This window comes from Schistocerca serialis, chromosome 7 (assembly GCF_023864345.2).
Source record: "Schistocerca serialis cubense isolate TAMUIC-IGC-003099 chromosome 7, iqSchSeri2.2, whole genome shotgun sequence".
In the NCBI taxonomy this organism is placed as follows: Eukaryota; Metazoa; Arthropoda; class Insecta; order Orthoptera; family Acrididae; genus Schistocerca; species Schistocerca serialis.
In genome coordinates, this window is record NC_064644.1 from 271,500,851 (window position 1) to 271,526,741 (window position 25,891).

The window sequence follows — 25,891 nt, forward strand, 5'->3', positions numbered from 1 at the left end:
TCAGCCAAAATGTCTTCTTCTGAAATAGACAACATACAACCATGCCATGGCCAGACCAGAGACAGTGATCATGTGTATGTGAGCTGCATTTGCGACTCAACATCTCCACTAAAAGGTGAGTAACAATCTACCCTTTTCATAATTTAGTCACAAATTCCTTTCTTTACAGCAATTGGACTGAAAGTTTGGGTTTACTCATTAGTAGGAAATATTGCCTCTCATGTTAGTTCTCTAATTAGCTGCTCAAGCTAATTTTCGGGTAAGACATTCAATACAGTTTCTAACAATCCCTATCTGTGGTACCTGTTTAAGTTGCACAACTCTCACATTTGTAGCTGGTAATTTAAAATCTCCCTTTGCTGTCACAACATGATAAGGAAAGCTACCAGCGATATTCTCGAAGTGTTTTTTTCCCCCTGAAGCTTCTTTCCATCACCACTCTTGAGGTCTGCAGTCTATAAAATCATCCAGTTTTTATTGTAGACCTACGTTTGAAACTTACCTTTGTGCAGATCATGTAGAATTTGAAATCTGTAAATTCTCAAGTTCTTTATGACAGTAAATATATTGCCGCCATTGGTATCTAGCCTATCATTGCAATACATTTAGTTTGAATGTCATTCACTTCTGCTTTCATCCAGCTTTTTGTAAACACTGGTTCACCATAATAAAGCAGGTGTTAAGAGGCAGGAGTATAATGTCAAGGTGGGGGACGATCCAGAGCCCTCTGCAGGAGAAACAAGCCGTGAATTCTGCACGCATGGCACAAGAAGCCTGGCTTAGCTGTCCTGGCTGGATTCCACATCGTTATCTTGTTGAATTCATTTGGGTGGCCGACGATGCCTATACGCAACCAACACTGATTCCCATGATTTGCTGAGCTGAAATCCTGAGACTCTGTTTATTAATATGTTAGCTATATGTATTTCAACTGCTTGTTTACTGACAGAGCCTTAATAAGTGTAGGCAGATGAGAGGATATTAGTCTCTCCATAGTTCATGCCATGTCTTGTATCAAGACAGTGTTCAGCAACAGCTGTTAACACATCTGTGGATTGTTCTGTTGAGTTTTATAGTGTTTCATATAATGTCCAGCATCAATAGAAAGACTCATTTTCCTTCTTATTATTATTTTAAAAAATTTAGCTGTAATTTTATGTGCACTTGGGGGAAGCCGACTGATGCACAGAAGCAATTAACATCACAGACTTTCGAGGTACCACTCCTTTGTTTACTATAAAAATTCACTCTCTGTGTTGAAGACTACTGTTGATTTCTTTTATCTCTCATTACATTTTCTTTAAATGTCTCTTTCTGTTTATTGTGCTGAAGGAAACTAGAAATCTTTCTACTTTTTCGTTATACAATTTTATCTCTCATTGGATGTGACTTTCATTCTTATAAATTAATGGTGCATTTGACTTTGTCTCAAAAAGTAGTAGCAGCCAAACTGTATGTGATATAGAGCTGCTGACCACATAGAAATACATGACAATAAGATACCTGTGTTGCTTAGGTGGGAACAAAATAAAGAGGTTTACAATCAGTAAACTGGGTCTTCTGTATCTTCTGTTGTACTGCTCATTTGATACAGTCAAACTGAAGTATTCATTTGTGGAAGTTCAGTTAATTATCTCCCTTTGTTCTTATTTCATTTTATTGTCCTTGAGTGACTGAGGTTATCTTTCATATAATCTTTTCTGGCACACTATAAAACTGAATAAGATTCAGATACTCATCTCACTTGTCATTCACGCAAAGAGTGTGTATAAGCAGCGTTTATTTCCAACCAAAATTGTGGTCAAAGTTTAAAATCAAACATTTTAGCCAGTATTTTGGTTGATAACTTGTGAAACATTTATAAAACTAAGGACATGTTATTTGAATGACCAGTGGATCTACGAAGCACATAATCCCTTCCCAAACGTTAAACTAATAACTGTAGTAGGCAAAGATCCTAAAGTGTTACTGTATGTTTTTTATTTCTTTCACATAATTTTTTTGCTTCTTCTTGCTGTTTCTTTTTGTTCACATTTACAAGTTAAGGAGCCTAGTTTTACTGTAATTGTTGTTTCTAGATATATTTTTATTTTTGTCGAAAAAGTGTAATGTGGTTTTTGTAAGTTTGTACTTATTCAGTGCTTCCTCACTTCTGTATAAGCAATTCTCTGATGTAAGCTTTTTTCAAGAATAAGTGTTGAAGCAGTGTTTTTGTCACCTTAGTTGTAGCTTATATGTAGTATCCTTTTCCTATCAATCATTCAGCATGCCAGTTGCTCACCCTTTGTGTAGTTTGTGTGCTAACAACACCCATATCTCGCTTCTTTGCAGCCGTTATTCTCCTGCTCGACTCAGTCTGCGTAAAGCAGACCTTCGCATCGGCACTCAGATCATTGAGAATGCTCTCACTAACTTCAGGTCAGATATTCATTACGCACGGCTTTAGAGGTAGTCTGCATGGTGAGCATGTATATTAGAATTGTAGAGGTATTTGCATATAATTGTTTGTGAAACTTCAATGTGTTAACTCTTTGTATTATGTTATAATACTTCTGATAAAATAATGTTGTGTTACTATACATCTTAAATCATGAGTTAAGTTACTATATCAATAAAGGTAAATTGCCACTGGAAGCCAACAAACCAACTACCAGGATTAAAACCATCAGGATTAAAAATGGGGTCCTAATCTCTAAGCTTGGAATATCATTCCCGTATACTCAAAGAAATAATAATTTTTGCATATAGTTCTTGTGAATCCAGTACTTGGGCTGCAGCTGAGACATTTGTCCTACGAGCAGTATCCAATATAAAATATTCAGGTGAGTCTTTGGAGGCACTGAGAAATTAGGAGAACATTGATTGCAGATTGAAGCTTTCAGTTTGATTATGAGGCATCTCATTTTTTGGATTTTGATCTGCTACATAGTTTGAAAACTTGCTATATCTACATAACTTCTTTGCAATTTGCACTCAAGTACCTGACAGAGAGTTTATTGAACAACTTTCACACACTTTCTCTAGTGCTCCATTCTCAACCAGCACTTTATGGAGTTTTTATATCAGCATAATCTTAAAAGGATTCAACTGATATACAAGATGGACTGGAAGACTTGCCTTTATTAAGAAATATGAGCTGCTTCGGTACACCGAGAATATGTACTTCTATTTCATGTTGACAGCAGTTCTTGATTCGAATTCTGGTATATTTATTTTGTCATCTTCGGCGATGGAATTTTGGAAAACTGTATTTAATAACTCAACTTTAGTAGCACTGTCATTGGTAACATTACCATTGCTATTGCGCAGTGGGGGTATTGATTGTGTCTTGCTGCTGGCGTAATGTACATACAACCAAAATCTCTTTGGCTTTTCAGAGACAGAGTTTCTTCGTGGAGACTATTAAAAAATCTGACATTGAAATCTGCACTAAATTTCTGACCTCTGTGAAACTTCACCAGTCTTGGGGATTTTGCATTCTTTTAAATTTAGCACGCATTTTTCATTGCTGTTGCAATAGTGTTCTGGCCTGTTTTGTGTGCCATGGGAAATCAGTTCCATCTCTTATGAGTTTATTCAATATAAATCTCTCAACTGCTGTTGATACTATTTCTTTGAATTTAAGCCACATTTGGTCTGTGATTATCAAGTTAATTTGGAAGGAATGGGGATGGGTTTTTTAAGGGAAGGCATCAAGTGAATTTTTATGTGCATTTTTAAATAGATATATTCTGCATTTATTTTTGGTGGGTTTGAATGTTATGTGGGGTTCAGTCTCGCTACAACAATATTGTGGTCACTAAGCCCTGTATCATCTGCCATGATGCTCCCTGTTTGCTTGGGATTATTTGTTTCTAAGAGACCCAAGTATGTTTACACAACCATTAAACTTTGAGCTAGCCCCTAAAATAATTACTTAAAATAACTTTCAGAGAAAGCATTTATTACAGTTTTGGAAAATGTTTTATACCTACCAATGGCTTTCAACATGTATTCATGCCTATATATCATGACAAGATGGAACTCATCATCAACTACAACTTGTGTGAGTAGGGTATGTATTTGAGATGATACTCAAGTTTCAGCAACTGCATCATCTGAATCAGGAGATCAGTAAAAGGAACCAATTATTAACTTATGCTGGTTGTCAAGCATAACCTCTACACATACTAACTCACTGGAACTATCTAATTCTATTTTGCTATGAGATAAACTACTACTAACAGCAACAATACCAGAGAAGGAAAGTTGCTACTCACCATATAGCAGAGATACTGAGTCGCGATAGGCACAACAAAAAGATTCACACAATTATAGCTTTTGGCCATTAAGGCCTTTGTCAGCAGTAGACACACATACACATATGCATACATACACTCACGCAAACACAACTTGCACACACGTCTGCAGTCTCAGAGAACTGAAACCACACTGCGAGCAGCAGCACCAGTGCATGATGGGAGTGGAGACTGGGAGGGGGTAAGGAGGAGGCTGGGGCAGGGAGTGGGAGGGATAGTATGGTGGGAGTGGTGAACAGTGAAGTGTTGCAGTTCAGACAGAGGGCAGGAGAGAAGGTGCAGAAGGGATAGAGGGTAAGTGGTGGAAAGGAGAGAAATAAAAAGAAATTAATAGACTGGGTATGGTGGTAAAATAATGCTGTGTAGTGCTGGAATGGGAACAGGGAGGGGGCTGGATGGGTGAGGACAGTGACTAACGAAGGTTGTGGCCAGGAGGGTTACAGGAATGTAGGATGTATTACAGGGAAAGTTCCCACCTGCGCAATTCAGAAAAGCTGGTGTTGGTGGGAAGGATCCACATGGCACGGGCTGTGAAGAAGTCATTGAGATGAGGGATATCATGTTTGGCAGCATGTTCAGCAACAGTGTGGTCCACTTGTTTTTTGGCCACAGTTTGCCGGTGGCCGTTCATGCGGACAGACAGCTTGTTGGCTGTCATGCCTACATAGAATGCAGCACAGTGGTTGCAGCTTAGCTTGTAAATCACATGACTGGTTTCACAGGCAGCCCTGCCTTTGGTGGGATATGTGATGTTAGTGACTGGACTGGAGTAGGTGGTGGTAGGAGGATCTATGAGCCACGAGGTAAGGGATTGGGAGTAGGGGTTGTGTAAGGATAGACGAGTATATTGTGTGAGTATGTAGCCATCTCTAAGGTGGGGGTCAACATCGACGAAGGTGGCTTGTTGGGTTGAGTAGGACCAGGTGAAGCAAATGGGGGAGAAGTTATTGAGGTTCTGGAGGAATGTGAATAAGGTGTCCTCACCTTCAATCCAAATAGCAAAGATGTCCTCAATGAATCTGAACCAGGTGAGGGGTTTAGGATACTGGGTTTTAAGGAAGGCCATCTTGGGGAACCCTTCCTTCACTGACTGTAATTATCCTCCCATCCTTGTACAAAAACTAATATCCTGTGCCTTACCTTTCCAGTCTCCCACCACATCCCATAGTCCCACATTCCGGCCACAGAGGAGCATTCCCCTCGTAACTCAGTACCATCCGGTACTGGAGCAACTGAATTACATTCTCTGCCAGGGTTTCGATTACCTCTCATCGTGCCCTGAAATGAGAAAAGTGCTGCCCACTATCCTTCCCACCCCTGCTACTGTGGTATTCCTCCATCCACCGAACCTACACAATATACACGTCCATCCTTACACAACCCGTGCTCCCAATCCCTTTCCTAATGGCTCATACTCCTGTAATAGACCTAGATGCAAGACCTGTCCCACACATCCTCCTACCACCATCTACTCCAGTCCAGTCACTAACATCACCTATCCCATCTAAGGCAGGCTACCTGTGACACCAGTCATGTGATTTACAAGCTAAGCTGCAACCACTGTGCTGCATTCTATGTAGGCATGACAACCAACAAGCTGTCTGTCCGCATGAGCGGCTACCGACAAACTGCGGCCCAAAAACAAGTGGACCACACTGTTGCTGAACACGCTGCCAAACATGATATCCCTCATCTCAATGACTGCTTCACAGCCTGTGCCATATGGATCCTTCCCACCAACACCAGCTTTTCTGAATTGCACAGGTGGGAACTTTCCCTGCAATACATTCTACATTCCCATAACCCTCCTGTCCTCAAGCTTCGTTAATCACTGTCCTCACCCATCCAGCCCCCTCCCTGTTCCCATTCCAGCACTACACAGCCGTCATTTCACCACCACACCCAGTCTTTTAATTTCTTTTTATTTCTCTCCTTTCCACTACTTACCCTCTACCCTCTCTGCACCTTCTCTCCTGCCCTCCGTCTAAACTGCAACACCTCACTGTCCGCCACTCCCACCATACTATCCCTCCCCCTCCCTGCCCCGGCCTCCTCCTTACCCCCACCCAGTCGCCACTCCCATTATGCATTGGTGCTGCTGCTCGCAGTGTGGTTTCTGTTCTCTGATAAAAAGCTATCATTGTTTTAACCTTTTTGTTGTGCTTTTCACGACTCAGCATCTCTGCTATATGGTGAGAAGAGTAGCAACTTTCCTTCTCTGGTATTGTCACAGTCCATCCTGAATTTTCCATTGTTTGATTTTTACTAACAGCAACAAACACATGGCCACCAACAAAAGTTTGCTTGAACTTATCGCTGGCTTTAGCCCACTTTCAGTACCTATAATAATTTGAGCTTCGTTGCTTTGTAGTAGCACTTAGAACTCTGGTTCCTTCCCAACACAGCTACAAACCTTACTATTATAATACCTTTGTTTCCTAGGTCTACCTTTGTCCTGTCTTTGAACTGCTCCCTTTGAGATTGAAGTCCTTTTTAGTCTTTTGTGAGTCTTCTAATCTAAAATATGCCCAATTCACTCCACACAGCCCCTGTTACCTATGTAACCATCTCCTGTGTGATGGACTACTGATCTATTAAGCGGAAACTGATACATCACCACGCTGTGGCGCAAGTCAAGGAATCTGCAGCCTACATGGTCGCTGAATCATCTGAGCCTCTGATTCAGATCCTCCCCTCAGTTTTGTACCAATGGTCGGCAGTTGATCCTCTTGACATTGATACAAATGGTGAGATCTGTCTTCATCTTGCATGCAAAACTGGTAGCTTTTTCCATTTCAGATAGCTGTCAAAACCAGAGAGGATCTCTTCCAGTCCAAAGTGACATACATCATTAGCACTAGCATGAGCCACCGCATGCACTTGGCTGCAAACTGTCCTCTTCAGGGCATCAGGAAAGACCCATTCCACAACTGGGATGAATTGCGCCAGTGTGCACACAGAGAGCACACTGGACTTCTTTCCCTCCTTGGCAGTCATATCCCTAAGGGCACCCTTTATGCGCCTGACACTGGAGCTCCCAACTAACAGTAATCCCACCCTCTATGGCTCTCTGTATCTTGCAGGCTGAGCGGCTTCCTGTGAAACAAGACAAGTGACTGCATCTGCCTCAGGATTTTCATCAGCCACAGATAGCAACTGAAACCTATTTCTCAGGTGAACTGTGTGTGTTATGGTCAGCCCCACTGCAAGTCTTCACTGCCAGCCACACCTTGGAGTGTCCTCCCACTCTGCTATAGGTGAGACTCAACATCAGTGCAGGCAGTAAATCAGGTGGCATCACCAGTGGATTGATCAGGGGACACATGGAACATGTTAGATGTCCCTTGGATGCACTTGTCCATTGTGGGGCCCAATGACAGCCTCAAGCTGCATAACCTGGACTCTGAAAGAAGGGTCTCCATTTCAGCCTGCATCCTAACACAGCAATCACAGTTGGTGTCCATGCTAAAATTGGTGGAATTCTGCACTAGGCAGTTATTAAATTGCAAAAGTGTGTCTCCTAAGCATACAAACACACAATAAATTTACAAACTAAACTACTAAGCACACAAGTAAAAGAAAATAAGTCACTGCTGTTTGAAGCTCTTACAAACAATTGAAAAATGTACACTGTACTCTCCTGTGATGCTGATCTTGTGACAAGAACTGCCACCTTATCTGGTTGTTCCATATATAATAATGTTTACAAGAATTACTTTATATTAGAAGTAGTATGGAGTGAAGGTGTCTCCCCCCCCCCCCCCCCCACCCCCCCACCCCTTTTCAGTACAATCATACTGACTATTGTCTACTGAGGAAAAAATTTGCAGAGATGTGCTTTGTCATTGATTTAGAAATACTTGCCCTCACCAGCCATCATCTTGTGCACTCACCATACTAGGATTTTCTTAGCAATCGACCGAGCGAGGTGGCGCAGTGGTTAGCACACTGGACTCGTATTCGGGAGGACGACGGTTCAATCCCGCGTCCGGCCATCCTGATTTAGGTTTTCAGTGATTTCCCTAAATTGCTCCAGGCAAATGCCGGGATGGTTTCTCTGAAAGGGCACGGCCGACTTCCTTCCCTGTCCTTCCTTAATCCGATGAGACCGATGACCTCGCTGTTTGGTCTCTTCCCCCAAAACCAACCAACCAATCTTAGCAATCGTGTACTGCTGTTGTGAAAATTGAAAGTCATCTGTTAAAATTATTCTACATGTACATCCACACTCTGTTTACCATTTTTTGTGCATGACTTATTATTGTTCCATGTCTGAGGGTTTCTTTAAGAGATCTGGGGTTTCTTACTGTTACTTTCACGTATGGAGTGCAGGAAGAATGACAGCTTAACTACCTCTGCGTATGCTGTAAATAGTCTAATCTCGTCTTTGTTATCCCTACAGGACCGATGTTCAGGGGACTGTAGTATATTCATAGATCCCTCACTTAACACTTGGTGCTGAAATTTTGGATATAGGCTTTTGTGAGATAGTTGACATCTGTGTTTAAGTGTCTACCATTTCGGATTTTTCAACATTTTCGACTTTTCAACATTTCCATGACAATTATCCACTAGTGAAAGAAACCTGTAACCTTTTGTGCTCCTCTTTGTTGTCTACATTCAGTATCTGGCTGTTAGACACTTCGGCACTATTCTTGGATTGCCTGCGCAAGTGTTTCGTAAGTATTCTTCTTTGTGGATTGGTCTTGTGGCCCATTGTCCTACCAAAGAGATAAGATCTCACATCTGCTTAAACTGTGGCTGAGTCTATGCAGTCATTCCACTTCATATTCCCACAAATCGTTAAAACAGGTATTTATGTGAATTAACTGATTCCAGTTGGTATTCATTGACATTGTACTCAGAGGATATTACATTTTTTTTGTTTTGTGAAGTACACACTTTTACATTTTTTAACATTTAATGCAATTTCTCAATAGTTACAGCACTGTACTGAATATTTGTGCAGCTTTTTTCAAAGGGTACTTCCCTATAGATAACTGCAAAATCTCCAAAATATCTGAGATTACTGTTAATTTTGTGTGCAGGCTTTAATATGTAACATGAAGAGTATGGGTCCAACTATGGTTGTGTTGTGGTGAAATGACAAGTTTGAAAGGATGTGTTCTATTTTCAGTAATTATTCTCACAACCCAGGTTCCTGTCAGCTTTACCTATTTTTCATTGCAACCGTCAGCATGATGGCCTTCGAATATTTGAACATAATCGTTTTAGCTGGAAACAATAAGCATCCTGTATCACAGAAAATGTTGCCCCAGAACTGAATAATCCTTGGACAGTTTAGTCGAAGATCCTTTGATATCACAGGAGATATTGAATTTAATTGCTGAAAGAAGAGAATATAAAAATACAGCAAATGAAGCAGAGGGTGAAAGGGAATAAAACATTTAAAAAATGAGATTGACAGGAAGTGCAAAGCGGCTAAGTAGGAATGGCTAGATAACAAAGGTAAGGATATAGAAGCATATATATATATATATATATATATATATATATATATATATATAAAAAAAAAACAAAGATGAGGTGACTTACCGAACGAAAGTGCTGGCAGGTCAATAGACACACAAACAAACACAAACATACACACAAAATTCAAGCTTTCGCAACAAACTGTTGCCTCATCAGGAAAGAGGGAAGGAGAGGGGAAGACGAAAGGAAGTGGGTTTTAAGGGAGAGGGTAAGGAGTCATTCCAATCCCGGGAGCGGAAAGACTTACCTTAGGGGGAAAAAAGGGCAGGTATACACTCGCACTCACGCACATATCCATCCACACATACAGACACAAGCAGACATATTTATATGGATGCAAAATGCAATAAAAATTCTTTACACAAGAATGGAAGAACTGGTAGAAGCAGACCTCAGGTTAGGTCAGTTTGGATTCCATAGAAATGTGGGAATACATGTGGCAATACTGACCCTATGACTTATCTTAGAAGATAGATTAAGTAAAGGCAAACCTGCATTTCTAGCATATGTAAACCTAGAAAAAGCTATTGGCAGTGTTAACTGGAATGCTCTCTTTGAGTTTCTGAAGATAGCAGGGTTAAAGTACAGGTGGCACAAGACTATTAACAACTTTCACAGAAACCAGTTGGCAGCTATAAAAATTTGAGGGACATGAAAGGGAAGTAGTGGTTGAGAAGGGAGTGATACAGGGTTTTAGTCTATCCCCAGTGTTGTTCAACCTCTACATTTAGCGAACAGTAAAGGAAACCAAAGAAAAATTTGGAGGAGGAAATACAGTTTGGGGAAAAGAAATAAAAACTTTGAGGTTTGCTGATGACATGGTAATGCTGTGAGAGACAGCAAAGGATTTGGAAGAGCAGTGGAATGGAATGGACAGAAAGGAGCACACAAGATGTTGTTGAGCTATGTTCTTCAATTGTTCTCTGGCCATGTGGACTTGCTGATGGTTATCAACAAATGTTTTTATTTCCATCAGAAATTTATCGCAGCTTTTGAGCTTTTCTTTGTTTTGATAGGCCCCTGATGGACTCTGGCATCCAAGTAAAAGTAGGATGTTGGCAAGACAAATTGCGTCATCTCTTGTTCATATTTTGGTCCCTTTAACAATTTTATTCAGCTTCTGGACAGCACATCCTGAAAGAAGTTCTGGATGCCTTACGTGCTTTTATCATGCCAACACTTGTGTATCTATTGATAGCACAACAATTCACACCAATAGGATGAATTTATTGTTTTTATTTAGTGTTCTTGTCCTTTTGCATAACCTTAATAGAATAAGCCTTCACACTGAAAGCATGTTTATTGAGCACACGCACAAAAGTGCAGATGGAGCTGAACTGCTGACTTTAGCAGAGTGTTCTCACATTTATAAATACATAGTTTCTTTAGATTTTTTAATTTTATATTTATTTATCCTTTTTTCCTTCCTCAGTCTGAAGACTGGTTTGATGCAGTTCCCCACACTAGTTAATCCTGTACAAGCCGTCTTTGACACAGCATAATTATTATAGCTAAGTGAAGTCGGACATTCTCAGGTGGGAGACAGTAGTTTTAATGTGTTTTATTTAGCAAAATAATTTTAAAGTAAAACTCTGTTAATGGTTAGACTGCAGTTTTGTATTAAAATACAGTATGAAAGCTAGTTTCTGTTGCATCTGCAACCATCTTGAGATCTGTAAACAAACAAATGGAGAAAAAGTAGCCTAAGAAAATTTTGCACAGGCAAGTAGGATATAAAAACTGACCAAAAAATATAATGGGGAGTCAATTCTAATAGCAAAAGTGAAAATTTGACAAATCCATTTAACAGTGGAGTACAAAATACGTTAATGCTTGTAATTATGTAACATACTGTTCAGAGTATAAAAAAGTGGTGACCATGCATTTGGAAGCATCATTAGCTGTAGTCATACTATGACGTGCACTCATAAATAGCAAAACAATGACAGTATGTAGTTTAAAAACATCAGCGTGAGCAAGCCAGATCGTAGACCTGCCGAAATAATTTTAGACCAGAAATCTCAAAAACCTTATCCCTACATCCAGGTGAATTTTAAAATTATGAAGACAACAATGGCGTAAGTTAAAATTACTAGAAGATTCTGCCAAACTCACTGACTGTTAGGATGACACTCTAAGTTACAGTTTGGCTCATTGAAAAGATTGTTACACATTGAGCTGTCAGCCAAAGCCTTCTACAGAGCAGGAATCGCTAACACATTCACACAAGCAGGCACACCTGACAGACACAACCACTATCTCCAGCTGCTACAGCCTGAATGGTGCTTTGGACAAAAGCAGGGATCTGGAATGGGGCAGGGGAGTAGGCGGAACGAGAGGGTACTAGTGGCAGGAGCTGTGTCATGAGACTTGTGAGGAGAGGGGTGGGAGTGAAAAGAAAAATGGCAGAGAAGGGGAAAAGGCCCTGGTGGATGTGTTGGCAGCAGGAATAGAGAATATATTGTAAGGATAACTCCCATCTGCACAGTTGATGCAGAGAAGGATCCAGCTGGATATTAGGGATGACTCCACAGATGTCAATAACTGCCATCCAGTCTCACTCCATGCATCATTTTCTAAAATATTTGAGAAGGTAATGAACTCCAGAATTGTGACATAAGCGTGTCATGATGTGATACATAGCCAGTAATAGTTTGGCTTTCAACATGGACCCAATACTGAGTCAGCTATTTATACAATTCCTGTTTGACATGATACACTGACGATTTGCTTGCTGGCTGTCAGGAACAGTAGGAGGTATCCCTTGCCCCTGAATTAGGACTGCCAAGGTGAGTGGAGAGGTGAAGGGAAGGCAACGCTGACTACTTTCCGCAATGCTGACATCAATTTCCATTTCTTGTGCTTGAATGAAGGCAGATATGACATACTCCAGAAATATTGGTAACACTCAGAGGCAAATGAATATCTTCCAAATAGTGTCGATTTTCTCCGCTACTGGCGGCACCAGTATAAATCATCAACTTATTCTGTCCAATGTGTTCTGAGCACATAACACAATCTGTAAATGATAAAATATCATCAGTTGATCTTTTGTGACTTATTGAATTCATTTGATTGTGTCAGTCACAATATTTTATTAGAGATGTTATGTTTTCAAGGAATACTTAGCACAGCACATGCCTGGTGTTATTCTTATTTAAGAAACAGTATCACAGAAGCTATACTAAGCTGCTTGAATAATGCAGAGAGGGATGCCACATTATCTGTGTGGTGAGCAATTACAGTGGGAGTCCCACAAGATTTGATCATCATTCGACTTCTGTTCTTGCTTTATGTTAATGATCTACTATTTTATTTGAATCAGGAGGCAGAATTAGACCTGTATTTCTTGAAGTTTCTGTAGCAAATAGAATATTCTACTGTCTTTCAGGTGTACATCTTTGATGAATACACATTTACTCTTCAGCATTGTGTCAAGTGGTTTAAATTTTTTCAGCAACATACCTTGGTTGTAAGATCATCAGTCGAAATATCAGAAGAAGAAATAATACCATCCTTGATGTGTGCCCGAGACATGATGGACAGAAATAAATAGAATTAGTCCTATTTACAGATGATACGAACAGTGCTGTGAAGCCAAGCAAAGAAGCACCAACACAGAAATTAGTGAACTAAATGATATTTTTTTGTGGAGTTACTGATTAGTTTTGCACAAATGGGCTAGCTTTAAACTTTGTAAAAAACACAGCTCATCCAGTTTTGTACAGTCAGAATATCCCATCTCCTATTACTCTATTATATCAACTAGAAATAATAATCAAGGGAGAAAATTCTAAGTTGTTAAGTGTGCTTATTGCAAAAACTTAAAAGAGGAGAAAACATATCGTAGATCTGCGAAAACATTTAGATTTGTCAACTTTTGCCGTAAGAATAATTGGCTTCTGTAGGGATCTAGAAATCAGTAATTTAATATACATTTATGGAAAAAAATTGCAGCATCAAAGAGGAGTTGTGTGAGATAAACGAAAGTTGGTAGGCATGTTCCTACAACTAGGAGATGAAATCTATTAAAATTTCATGTGCCACTATGAGGATGCAACTCAGTTTTCCTTCAAATGGATGCTGTATTGGTTATGGGCGTTAATTACCTTTGAGATTGGATGCGTTGATTGTTGTTAGTGAAGAATACCTTTAAGGTGACATAGACACCATTAATAACATCTGAGTGTGGACGAGGTGTGTAAAACTGCTACAAGAAGGCGGATGTTCCTTCTGCAATATTGCACTAAGACTTGGCAAGAATGTAGCCACCCACATGACTGCTGGCAGCTGTGGTCATGAGAAATGTATTATGTGATTCTTCAATTTCTCCCGGTGTATTTGATAATCAAAATATCCACGGGTGTGCTGACGGCCTATAGTGTCCAACGGGCACAATATTTCGGCGATCATACATGTCGCCATCATCAGGTGAACTGACGGACTGAGCTCCTGTGAACGTGCCGGCACGGAGATTCGTACGCTATGGCTGCTCAGAGGGAACTGGGTTCGGTCGCGGCGGCGGCCGATATAAATACCCTCCGCCTGCGGCGCGCTCCCTCCGCCGTCCACGCCCCGCGCCACGGTCGAGCGGTGGAACAGATTGCGCCGGCATCTGAGATGACGTCGGTGTGATGGCTCTATCCGCCGTGGTCGTCACAACTATACGTTTGCTCGACTTACTCTTGATTAACCCAATCGCTGGTTCCCAAGCCTTGCTAAGATTATAGCCACAGTCACGGTTTATGAGGTCGTCATTGGTGCGAATTTCGATGGCCTCTCTAACAACGCTGTCCCATTATCTCGACGTCTGTACCAGAATCCTCGTGCGGTCATGCTCCATGCCGTGATTTTCTGACAAACAATGTTCAGCGACCGCCGACTTGCTCGGATACATCAGTCGAGTGTGCCTCTGGTGTTCACGGCATCGATCCTCGACGGTATGCATCGTCTGACCGATATACGACTTGCCACATTGACACGGAATCTGGTACACGCCGGCCTTCCTCAAACCGAGGTCAACTTTGGCGCTCCCCACCAGTGCACGAGTTTTATTTGGAGGACAAAACACAGTTCCGACCCGGTGTTTCTTCAGAATGCGCCTTGATAACTTCAGGTTGGATGAGTCAGATATCATGGTGAGTTTTGACGTCGTTTCCTTGTTTACGAGGGTGCCCCTGCGAGAGTCACTAGAATTGATTAGTCAGAAGTTTGACGAGAAGACCACTGAACTTTTTAGGCATGTCTTGACTTCCACGTATTTTCTTTTTAATGGAGAATACTATGAACAAACGGAGGGAGTCGCCATGGGTAGCCCACTCTCACCGGTGGTAGCGAATTTGTACATGGAGAACTTCGAGGAGGAAGCCCTGTCGTCATCCGTATGGAAACCTACTTGCTTTTTCCATTACGTGGATGACACGTTCGTCATCTGGCCACATGGTATAGATAACCTCCTTGACTTCCTTACACATCTAAACTCCATACACTCCAACATCAAATTCACTATGGAGACTGAAACGGAAGGTAAATTACCTTTCCTTGACGTCTTGGTGAAGAGAAGGGCTGACGGCACCCTAGGTCATGGGGTGTATCGGAAGACAACGCACACTGATCTGTATTTGCATGCAGACAGCTGCCACCCCCCCTTCACAGAGGTATGGGGTACTTAAAACTCTAGTACATAGGGCGCGCACTATCTCTGACGCAGAGAGTCTACCCCAGGAATTGGAACATCTGAGAACTGTATTTCGAAAAAATGGGTACTCAGAGTGGCAGATTCAACGTGCTCTCCGCCCAACCACTGCAGCACAACCTGTTGAGATGGATGAAGTCACGAGGGAGGAGGTAGGCACTGCATTTATTCCATACACAGGTGCACTCTACGGGGAAATCGCCCGCATTCTGAAAAAACACCGGGTCGGAACTGTATTTTGTCCTCCAAATAAAACTCGTGCACTGGTGGGGAACGCCAAAGATGACCTCGGTTTGAGGAAGGCCGGCGTGTACCAGATTAGGTGTCAATGTGGCAAGTCGTATATTGGTCAGACGATGCGTACCGTCGAGGATCGATGCCGTGAACACCAGAGGCACACTCGACTGATGTATCTGAGCAAGTCGGCGGTCGCTGAACATTGTTTGTCAGAAAATCACACCATGGAGTATGACCGCACGAGGATTCTGGTACAGATGTCGAGATACTGGGACAGCGTTGTTAGAGAGGACATCGAAATTCGCACCAATGACGACCTCATAAACCGTGACTGTGGCTATAATCTTAGCAAGGCTTGGGAACCAGCGATTGGGTTAATCAAGAGTAAGTCGAGCAAACGTATAGTTGTGACGACCACGGCGGACAGAGCCATCACACCGACATCATCTCAGACGCCGTCGCAATCTGTTCCACCGCTCGACCATGGCGCAGGGCGCGGACGGCGGAGGGAGCGCGCCGCGGTCGGAGGGTATTTAAATCGGCCGCCGCCGCGACCGAACCCAGTTCCCTCTGAGCAGCCATAGCGTACGGATCTCCGTGCTGGCACGTTCACAGGAGCTCAGTCCGTCAGTTCACCTGATGATGGTGACATGTATGATCGCCGAAATATTGTGCCCGTTGGACACTATAGACCGGCAGCACACCCGTGGATATTTTGATTATGAGAAATGTATAGTCACGAGAAGACCAGTGTCCAAAGAACCACATGCTGCTACCAAGATGGGAGGTCATCGTGTTTGGCATGTGGCTCTGGCACATTGTACTACATCTGCAGCAGCAATTAGAGCAGTAGTTGGCACCACAGTGACACAGCGAACTGTTACATTTTGGTTATATCAAGGACAGCTCTGAGACAGATGCCCAGTAGCATGCATTCCATTAACCCCAAATAACCACTATTTGTGATTTCAGTACTTTGGTGTCAAGTGAGAACTTATCAGGGTGAAGGTCTGTTGTGTTTCCTGATAGAAGCTGATTCTGCTTCAGTGCTATTGATGCTCTTGTGTTGATTAGGTGGAGGCCCGCTGAGGGCCTGCAACAGTGACACAGCAAACTGTTACATTTTGGTTATATCGAGGACAGCTCTGAGACAGATGCCCAGTAGCATGCATTCCATTAACCCCAAATCACCACTATTTGTGATTTCAGTATTTTGGTGTCAGGTGAGAACTCATCAGGGTGAAGATCTGTTGTGTTTCCTGGTAGAAGCTGATTCTGCTTCAGTGCTATTGATAGTCTTGTGTTGATTAGGTGGGGGCCAGTTGAGGGCCTGCAACCATCCTATCTGCATTCTAGACACACCAGACCTACACATGGAGCTATGGCCTGGGGTGAGATTTTTTATGACAGTAGGAGAACTGTTGTGGTAGTCCCACACACCATGACTGCAGAATTGTATGTCAGTTTGGTGATTCAACCTCTTGTGCTGCCATTCATGAATAGCATTCCAGAGGGTGTTTTCCATCAGGATAACGCTCGCCCACATATCGCTGTTGTAACCCAACATACTCTACAGTGTGTCAACATGATGCTTGGCCTGTTCAATTACCAGATCTGTCTCCAATTGAGCACATATGGGACATCAACGGACAACATCTCCAGCTTCATCCACAAGCAGCATTAACCATCACTCTACTGACCGGCCAAGTATAACAAGCTTGGAACTCCATCCCACAAATTGACATCCAGCACCTGTACAGCACAATGCATGCATGTTTACATGCTTGCATTCAACATATTGGTGGTTATACCGGTTATTAATGTGCCAGCATTTCACATTTGCAGTGGCTTATCTCGCACTTATGTTAACCTGTGATCTTGCAATGGTGATCACTTAAATATGTTACCAAGACAAATGTATTCGTAAACTTTCGTTCTCTACATCAATTATTTTTTGGTGTTGTGATTTTTTTTTCTATCGATGTATTACGGATATCTTCATTTACTGATGTCTTATGCGGTAACTCCTCACTTAGGCAAAAAGAATTCATTACACAAAGAAGAGTAATTAGAATTATGTGCAAGGTTTATTCACATACCTCATGCATGCATCTTTTTAAGCAGTTAGGAACAGTAACCACAGTCTCAAACTACATTTATTCACCTACAAAATTTATCAGCAATTCAGCTCAGTTTAATTCACCTACAAAATTTATCAACAATTCAGCTCAGTTTAATTCACCTACAAAATTTATCAGCAATTCAGCACAGTTTGAAAATAATAGATATTCACAAGTACAAACCTAGGAGGATAAATTATCTACGTCACCCTTTAATGAATCAAACTTTGGCAGAGAAACGGGTGAAATATGCACTTATAAAACTCTTTCATAATCTCCCCGTGGAAATAAAATGTCTGATAGATAGTAGAAGTGGTTTCAGATGTAGATTAAAGGTGTTTTTCCCCGTTAACAATTTATTCTACACTGTAGAGAAATTCTTGAATAGAAATAATTACTCATTCAGAAAAATCAGTAAATGGCCAGTGTATAGCTATATATCATATCTCGTGTGTGTGTGTGTGTGTGTGTGTGTGTGTGTGTGTGTGTGTGTTTGCATCTTTGTTCTGTTGACATGTTTCACATCATAACAGTTATCATGAAAGTGATCTGTGCAACACCTTACTGACTCGAAACTCTTAGTTGTCTGTGAAAGATTTTGTGGATCTATGTATCTATCTCATAAAAAATTGTTTCTAATCCATTCAAAGACTTTATGAAAATCTGCATGTGTAAATACTGAATGCAGAGGTCATTCATACTGATAGATAACTCCATAGCATTTGGGGGAATAGAGAACCATTATCATCTTACCCATTTGCAGAACAACATTGGCTCAGTTTCATGTTAGTGAATAGGCTGATTTTGGTCTATACTTGCATTTTTGGTTTGAGGATCATAATGAACCAACTTTTGATCACCAGTCACATCATCTCATGTCGAAGAGCTAGTAATCTTGGTAGAACCTTTCTTCATGCTGCCTGTACGAAATTGTGACCACACCACTTTGGCAAATACTTGATGACTCTGTCTGTGCCTTAATTGCTATTTGGTGATATTGCTGTGCAGTACAGGGGGGTGTGCTTGTTGTGACCTCTTTCCCAGCTGATCAGTGTGCCACAGCATCCTGCTTTGAACACAAAATGCTGATCTACCTGAAACTTTATATCATTAACTAGCAATTGATCATGGAAGATTGTCATCATATTGCTCTTATAGCACTTAATAAATTTTCATAGTGGATTTCTGCAGACAGACATTTTGATATCATATAATGCGTACTGGAAATTGTCCCTATTTTCTAGAAATAAGTATTATTTGCTTTTCGGTTACAATATTAGGAAAAGAATAGTTGCTACTCACTGTGTAACCATGATGTTGAGTCACAGATAGGCACAACAAAAAGACTGTCAGAAAGTGAGCTTTCAGCTAGCAAGGCCTACACACACACACACACACACACACACACACACACACAAATGCAACTCACACACACATGACCACAGTCTCTGGCTGCTGATGCATCCAGAGACTGCGGTCGTGTGTGAGTGTGTGTGTGTGATGTTGTCTATTTCCAATGTAGGCCTTGTTGGCCAAAAGCTCATTCTCTGACAGTCTTTTCATTGTGCCTATTTGCGACTCAGCATCGCCAGTTTGTGGTGAGTAACAACTATCCTTTTCATAATAGTGTTACAGTCCTTCCTGGAATGTGCACTGTTTATTTTTATGTCACATTTTTATGGCTTTATTGTTACGTAGAAGCATTCATTTTGGTTTAGATATCTCATGTGCCCTATTATCACAACATCAGCACCATATGTAAACTACATGAGATGAAAATATTTATTTTTACTCTATATTGAACTGTCCTTGTAGATGTTGGGCTTATTACTCACAGGACCATGGTTTTTATGTGCAGAAAAAATACTTAATGCCATATATTTTAGTAATTCAAAAATTTTATCACTAATCAGTAGTATAAATACAGTATAATTTATTGCATTATTTTCTCTGTGCACCGTCATTGAATCGTCCAGAATATTTCGGGTTACACCACATTCTAGAATAGCACTGAGTCAATAATATAAGTCTAATACAGGTATATTGATCAGATTAACTTCATACCTGGTAGATTATCACGGTGTTGCTGTTGTTTGTTTCAACCCAGATACATCTTTAATACATATACGTAATGTTTTTATAGCTTGTTTTTACTCACTATAATGAACAGTACAGATTTGAAAGTATTGTTGGCTCATGACCACTAGTAACACAAATGTAAATTTTAGAATTTATTCTAAAATTCATTTCAGCTTGTCAGCACATTGTAGAGTGCATTATCGATGAGGCACTATGAATTAGAGCATACAACAATTGTGTAGTTGTGTTATGAACTGAATGTTTACATGAAAATATCATTAAATGAAGGGTGGTATGAGTTTAATATTGAAATTTACAGTGGCTGGGTTGCAGTTTACTATCTTGCACAAAAGAAATGATACTCTTAATGTTACAAACAGTATCTACTGTTTACCATGACACATTACTGCATGGCTATTTTTCAGGCTTGAACTGCATGCTTACACAGTGAAAAGTTTAGGCACAAGATATAAATCAGAGTGTGAGGGACAGAGCAGATTCTTACAAACATGTTCTTGCACTCCGCTGGAAGGCAAAAGCTGTGTGGCTCCTTATTGAAAGGAACATGCAGAAATTTTCAAACAGTTGAAGAAAAGACTGCAAAGTGTGTGTACTCACAGTACTTTGAAAGTGACTATACATGGTAGGAATAAAAAATTTGTGGTATCCTTCTCTTTCCTTTTATGTCATTGTAAGCAACATTCCTTCTGAAGAGCATCAAAATGTGACTGTAATAAATTACTCATCCACTGCCAACAGTTTACACCATTAAATATGTCGCAGCATACGAACACGTGCGAGATCAAAACAACTTTCTACTAATGTGTTATAAAAAAAAGTTAATAGTAATGTAAACAGTCTCATTTGTTTTGTTTCAAGGTGGGATGTTTAATGTAAAGTTCCTGATCCACCATTTCTTTATGGTAGTTTCAAATCTCATACTGTGACATATTCATATTGAATAAATAAAACATTAACATCTTCCCTAAAATATTATGTTGTACTGCTTCATTCATTCAACCTTGTTCAAAAGATCCCATCATAAAGAAGCAGTTTCAGAAGTGTGGGATAAGTTAGGTTATTCATTACCAGAAAGAAGTAACTTTCAGAAACCTGCCAATTTGCTTCTACGATTTTTTTCACTCGTTCCTGTCGCTTATTTTGCTTCTTTCAGTAATTTATGTATGTGAAGTTATTCTGTAATTTAGAGACAGTGTTAAACTGTAGATTAACCCATAATTAGGAATGTCAATTCCTTCAACAGGATCATGCCTAGCAAAGCACTGCAGTGTTAAAGCCAACGTTCAGGTGGATGACAGTTTTACCTGTTTAAATTAACATTAAGTCCATTAAGTGTCATTAAACTGTTATGTTATGTTCAGTTAATGCTTACATGGGCTATAAATGAACAATAGTTGTCAGAAAGCCACTACTTAACATCAGTTATACTGTACAGCATATGTTTAGCTCCTAGTGTAATGATCAGAAAGTAGATCTTATAAATGCTGTCAGAACAGAGGTCTGGTAACATCATTGTCATTTGTCATTTTGGTAACAGGAATGTTCACTAAGATATGTTTTTAATTTGCAATTATTTTCAATTTTTAGCTGTATGGCAGCTGATATTTTATCAAAACCTTTGCACCAGAATACAGAATTTATCTCTAAAATGAGGAAGCAAAGGAAGCCAACTCTATACTTTTGTATGTTGTATTGTTACGTAAATCACAATTCATGTGAAATTGACTGTTATCAACAAATCCATTAAGGGGCAAGGGTACCCGGCTATAAGTATAAAAATTCCAAAGGCTTTGAAGGGACCTCAGCAAGAAATGCAATATTTACTTTATGCATGATTCCTACTCATATTTGTTTCGCTTGACAGTTAATTTAATGAATAAAGATAATGTTCCATTTAATTGCAAAGACACTGGTCAGTTTATTGGAAACATGAGCTTTGTAGCTCACCTTTTGAACAGTCATTCTGAGCAAGCATCCTAGGGATCATCTCCTCCTCCCCCCACCCCTTCTCTCTCTCTCTCTCTCTCTCTCTCTCTCTCTGTGTGTGTGTGTGTGTGTGTGTGTGTGTGTGTGTGTGTGTGTGTTCTCCCACCCCACCACACACACACACACACACACACACACACACACACACACACACACACACACACAGAGAGAGAGAGAGAGAGAGAGAGAGAGAGAGAGAGAGAGAGAGAGAGAGAGAAGGGGTGGGGGGAGGAGGAGATGATCCCTAGGATGCTTGCTCAGAATGACTGTTCAAAAGGTGAGCTACACACACACACACACACACACACACACACACACACACACAAATAAAATATTGCCACAACATAGTCCCCAACTGGGTTACATTGGGTATTCTATTATAGTAACTGGTATTTGTGTTCATTGCTGGTAACTATAACTGTTTTATTTTAGTATTTAGTAATATTAAAATATCTCTAGTCACAGTTTTTTGTAACATAACTACTTAGGCTTCTGCGGTCAATGTCATGATTATTAAAATTCTTCTGAATATTGTACTGGATCATTGTATGAAATACAATGGAAAATCCAGGATGGAATGTAACAATATTATGAGAAGGGAAGTTGCATCTCCACTATATGGGGGTGAGTGGCACCTTTCCTTCTCACAATATTGTATAAAATACTTCAGTTATAAACTATAAAACCAATGTTTTGACCGAATTACAAAGGCCCTCCTCAGGGCAAGACAATGCAGTACGGTTGAAACATTGGTTTTACAGTTTATAAGTAAAGTATTTTATGCAATGACAAGGTACCACACCCAGAAGACTTTTAATTGTAACTGTTGTTTTTGTTATGTCTGATGCATTCATGAACTAAAGTCAATTTCCAGTATCTACAATTTTTGCCTTACATTTGTTTCACTTTTCCAAGTAAGCATTGAATCAAATTAAAGAACTATAAAACTTTTGAGAATGGCATCCCAGTTGAAACTGAATGTAAAATTGTGAATAAAAATTGGTGTCATTTAACTTGACTCTTTCTTTCCAAAACTGTTTCCTGCATTGATGAAAAATTCTCCAGGTTTGCGTTAGCTCATCGTAAAAGTTGACATTTTCCTAATTTGTTATTTCTTATAATGCTTATTTTTGCTGTACATTCATGGATGTTATTAAGTGAAGATAATTTTCTAGCTGTACAGTGTATGCATTTATATTATGTTGCCACGTGCTGTGCTGCATACAATGTGGTATAGTGGTTAGCCCCATGACTGGCATGCTGCGGATCACTAGTTAAAACCCAACCACCAGGAATTATTCGGTAATAAGTGTTAACCATTAGTGGAAGTTTCTGAAAATTTCTTATGTTTGTAATATTTGCTTATTCTGGAATATTCGGTGTCTGTATGAGTAGCTGTGCTCTCCATCCAGGAGTTAGGTGCTGCTCTATCTGTATATTGGTGTTCATAATAAACATCCTTTCAGTGGTAAGTGTTGCACTTCATTGACGACCATACTTTTGGATTTGTACATAACCACAGTTATGATGTGACAACATGATGTATATATTATTACAAAGTGGAGGTAGATGTTATGAAGTGACACTGAATAAGGATTCGTATGGTAAAAGTAAGTTTAATTCCTCAGCTTTGATAAGTTTTTCTAATTTAAGTTTTTGTTAATTATGTCTAAAGTTTGTTGCATTGCTACAGTTCCTTGCAGAGTTACAATATTAACTGACTGCTGTCTTCACTAGATGTATGTGTCTCTGTAATTAGCTTGGTGAATTTTCTGCTATTCTTTATGGTTGTGTTGTGTTCAGATATGTACCCCTTTTTCAGGAATTACAAAGATTCTTAATGGACTGCAATCCTTTTCAACTCTGGGTTTAAGAATTTTGTGCTGTGCTTATCATATCCCTAGTTTCCTTACTGAGTAAAATATAGTTACTGTTCTTCATGGCTTCTTCAATGGACCTCTGAAAATTTTTTGCACGTACCCAGTCACCTGCATTGGGATGGATGCATTACAGTTTTGCTTTCAATATCATCACATTATTAGCATTTAGTTTCCTAATGATTTTTTGCTGTCTTCCTCTCCTTTAGCGTGAGTGAATAAGATTGTTAAAGCCTAGCTTGGAAGCCACAGCAGTCATATGTTCCATGGTTTGTTGATACAATTTAGGTCAGATACTTTCATGTACAAAGCACAGAGATTTTGTGATTTATAAAGCAAATACAAGTTGTGTTGAGTACAGAAGTTTGGGATTTTTATTTATCAGTTTTACTTAATATTGTAGTTACAGTTTCATAAGTTTGTTGTGATTTTGTTTTATCCTCTCTGCTAAAATGAACAGCTTATCTCTTGTGTAGTTCTCTATATGTTTGTATTCCAGTGTGCATATATGTGCCAAGCTGCAGTTACAACGCGTATACTACTGTCCCATTGAGATGATGGGTCATTTTGTAAAGTGAACTCATTTCATTTGTTAGCCTTGATTTTTGAGCAACAGTTAAAACTCTTCTGATATTTGTCATTTTGTTTGAACATTAGCTTCACATGGTTTGATGTTAAACTTTCAGTGTGACAAATTATTTGGAGTCTAATATGCATTACTGTTTTGTCATCTGTACAGATTTTTTCCTAAATTTGTGTATTGTCCATATTACCTGCCAAGATATTCTTAAATCATTAACATAAGAAGTTAGGATGTAAAAGTATATAATAAAAAGTATTTTTACTCAATAACATCCATAATTGTGCAGATAAAATATGTGTAATGAAGAATAGGAAGTTGTAAGATTGCTAAGGAGTCACGTATGATGTTATGACAAGTATCACTAATGTTGTGTTTGAATGCAGATGAAGTCCCTTTTCAATGGTGCAAGTGTAAAGACAGAGATGAGGTAATCATTATAAATTCATATTCGTAATTTTTGTTTCACTTTTTGCATTCTGTTTCATCCATGAAGCCATTCTCACAAAATTAATGACTGTCTCCTTTTTTAAAAAAAAAAAAAAAAAAGCCTACGTGGAAAACTGAAGCATATGTAAACTGTAGAAACGCAAACTTTAGTCTTTGAAAATGGAATTTAATGTTTAATTTTGAATCACATGTAATAGAAACAACAGTGGTTGGATATTTTTTAATATTGTGAAATATTCTAACCAAAGATCTGTATACAAAGCAAATAGTGAAAAAAAACTAAGGATAAATTTGAAAAAGAAGTTAAAGTTCATAAAAAGTAATAAAACCTTGAGGTACACCTATGACATTTAAATTCTGTCATAGGCTGTAAAAGATCTGATAGATCAATTTAATTAAATGAAAAGTATCTAGAAAAGAGGTTGCAAGGCAAACATCAACAGAAGCCAAAGGAGGGTAAGAGAGAGATGTCAAATTAATCAGGTCATGCTAGGGAATTATATTAAGAAACAAGATTCTAAAAGCAATAGATGAAATCTGCTGTTTCAGCATCAAAATAAATGATGGCTGAAATTGGGAGGATACAAAATGCAGACTGTCGATAACAAGAAAAACATTTCTGAAAAAGAGAAATTTATTGACATCAAATGTAAAGTTCAATATCAGAAAGTATTTTTCTGAAGATATTTTTCTGGTGTGTAGCCTTGCACAGTAATGAGACATGAGTGATAAGCTATGCAGACAAGAAGAAACTGCAGGCTTTTGATATGTGGTGCTAGAGAAGATTTTGGGGATTTAATGGGTAAATCAGATTGCGAGTTTAAAGATAGTTAATTGAATTAGGGAAAAATGAAATTTATTATATAACCTTGCTAATAAAGGAATAGTTTGATGGCACACACCCTGAAGCATCCATGAATAGTTTGGTAATGAAGAGAAGTAAGCAGGGGGAGGGGGCTGAGAGGAATTTTAAAGGGAGACCCAAGCTTGATTGCAGTAAGCAGGTTCAAGTTGATTTAGACTGGAGTAGTTATGTAGAGATGAAGAAGAAGGGA

The 25,891-nt window shown here is 39.6% G+C and overlaps 1 protein-coding gene across 3 annotated transcripts in view; it reads left to right on the forward strand.

Moving 5' to 3' along the window:
• LOC126412139 (DENN domain-containing protein Crag) overlaps window positions 1-25,891 on the forward strand; it is a 302,966-nt gene that overhangs the window by 171,223 nt on the left and 105,852 nt on the right. For 2 of the 3 annotated variants that reach the window (XM_050081588.1, XM_050081590.1), the window contains one exon: window positions 2,332-2,418. The exons of the other annotated variant lie outside the window; for it this stretch is intronic. In XM_050081588.1, the coding sequence (XP_049937545.1) occupies window positions 2,332-2,418 (87 nt within the window). The remainder of the gene's footprint in view (window positions 1-2,331; window positions 2,419-25,891) is intronic. 3 annotated transcript variants of the gene reach the window in all.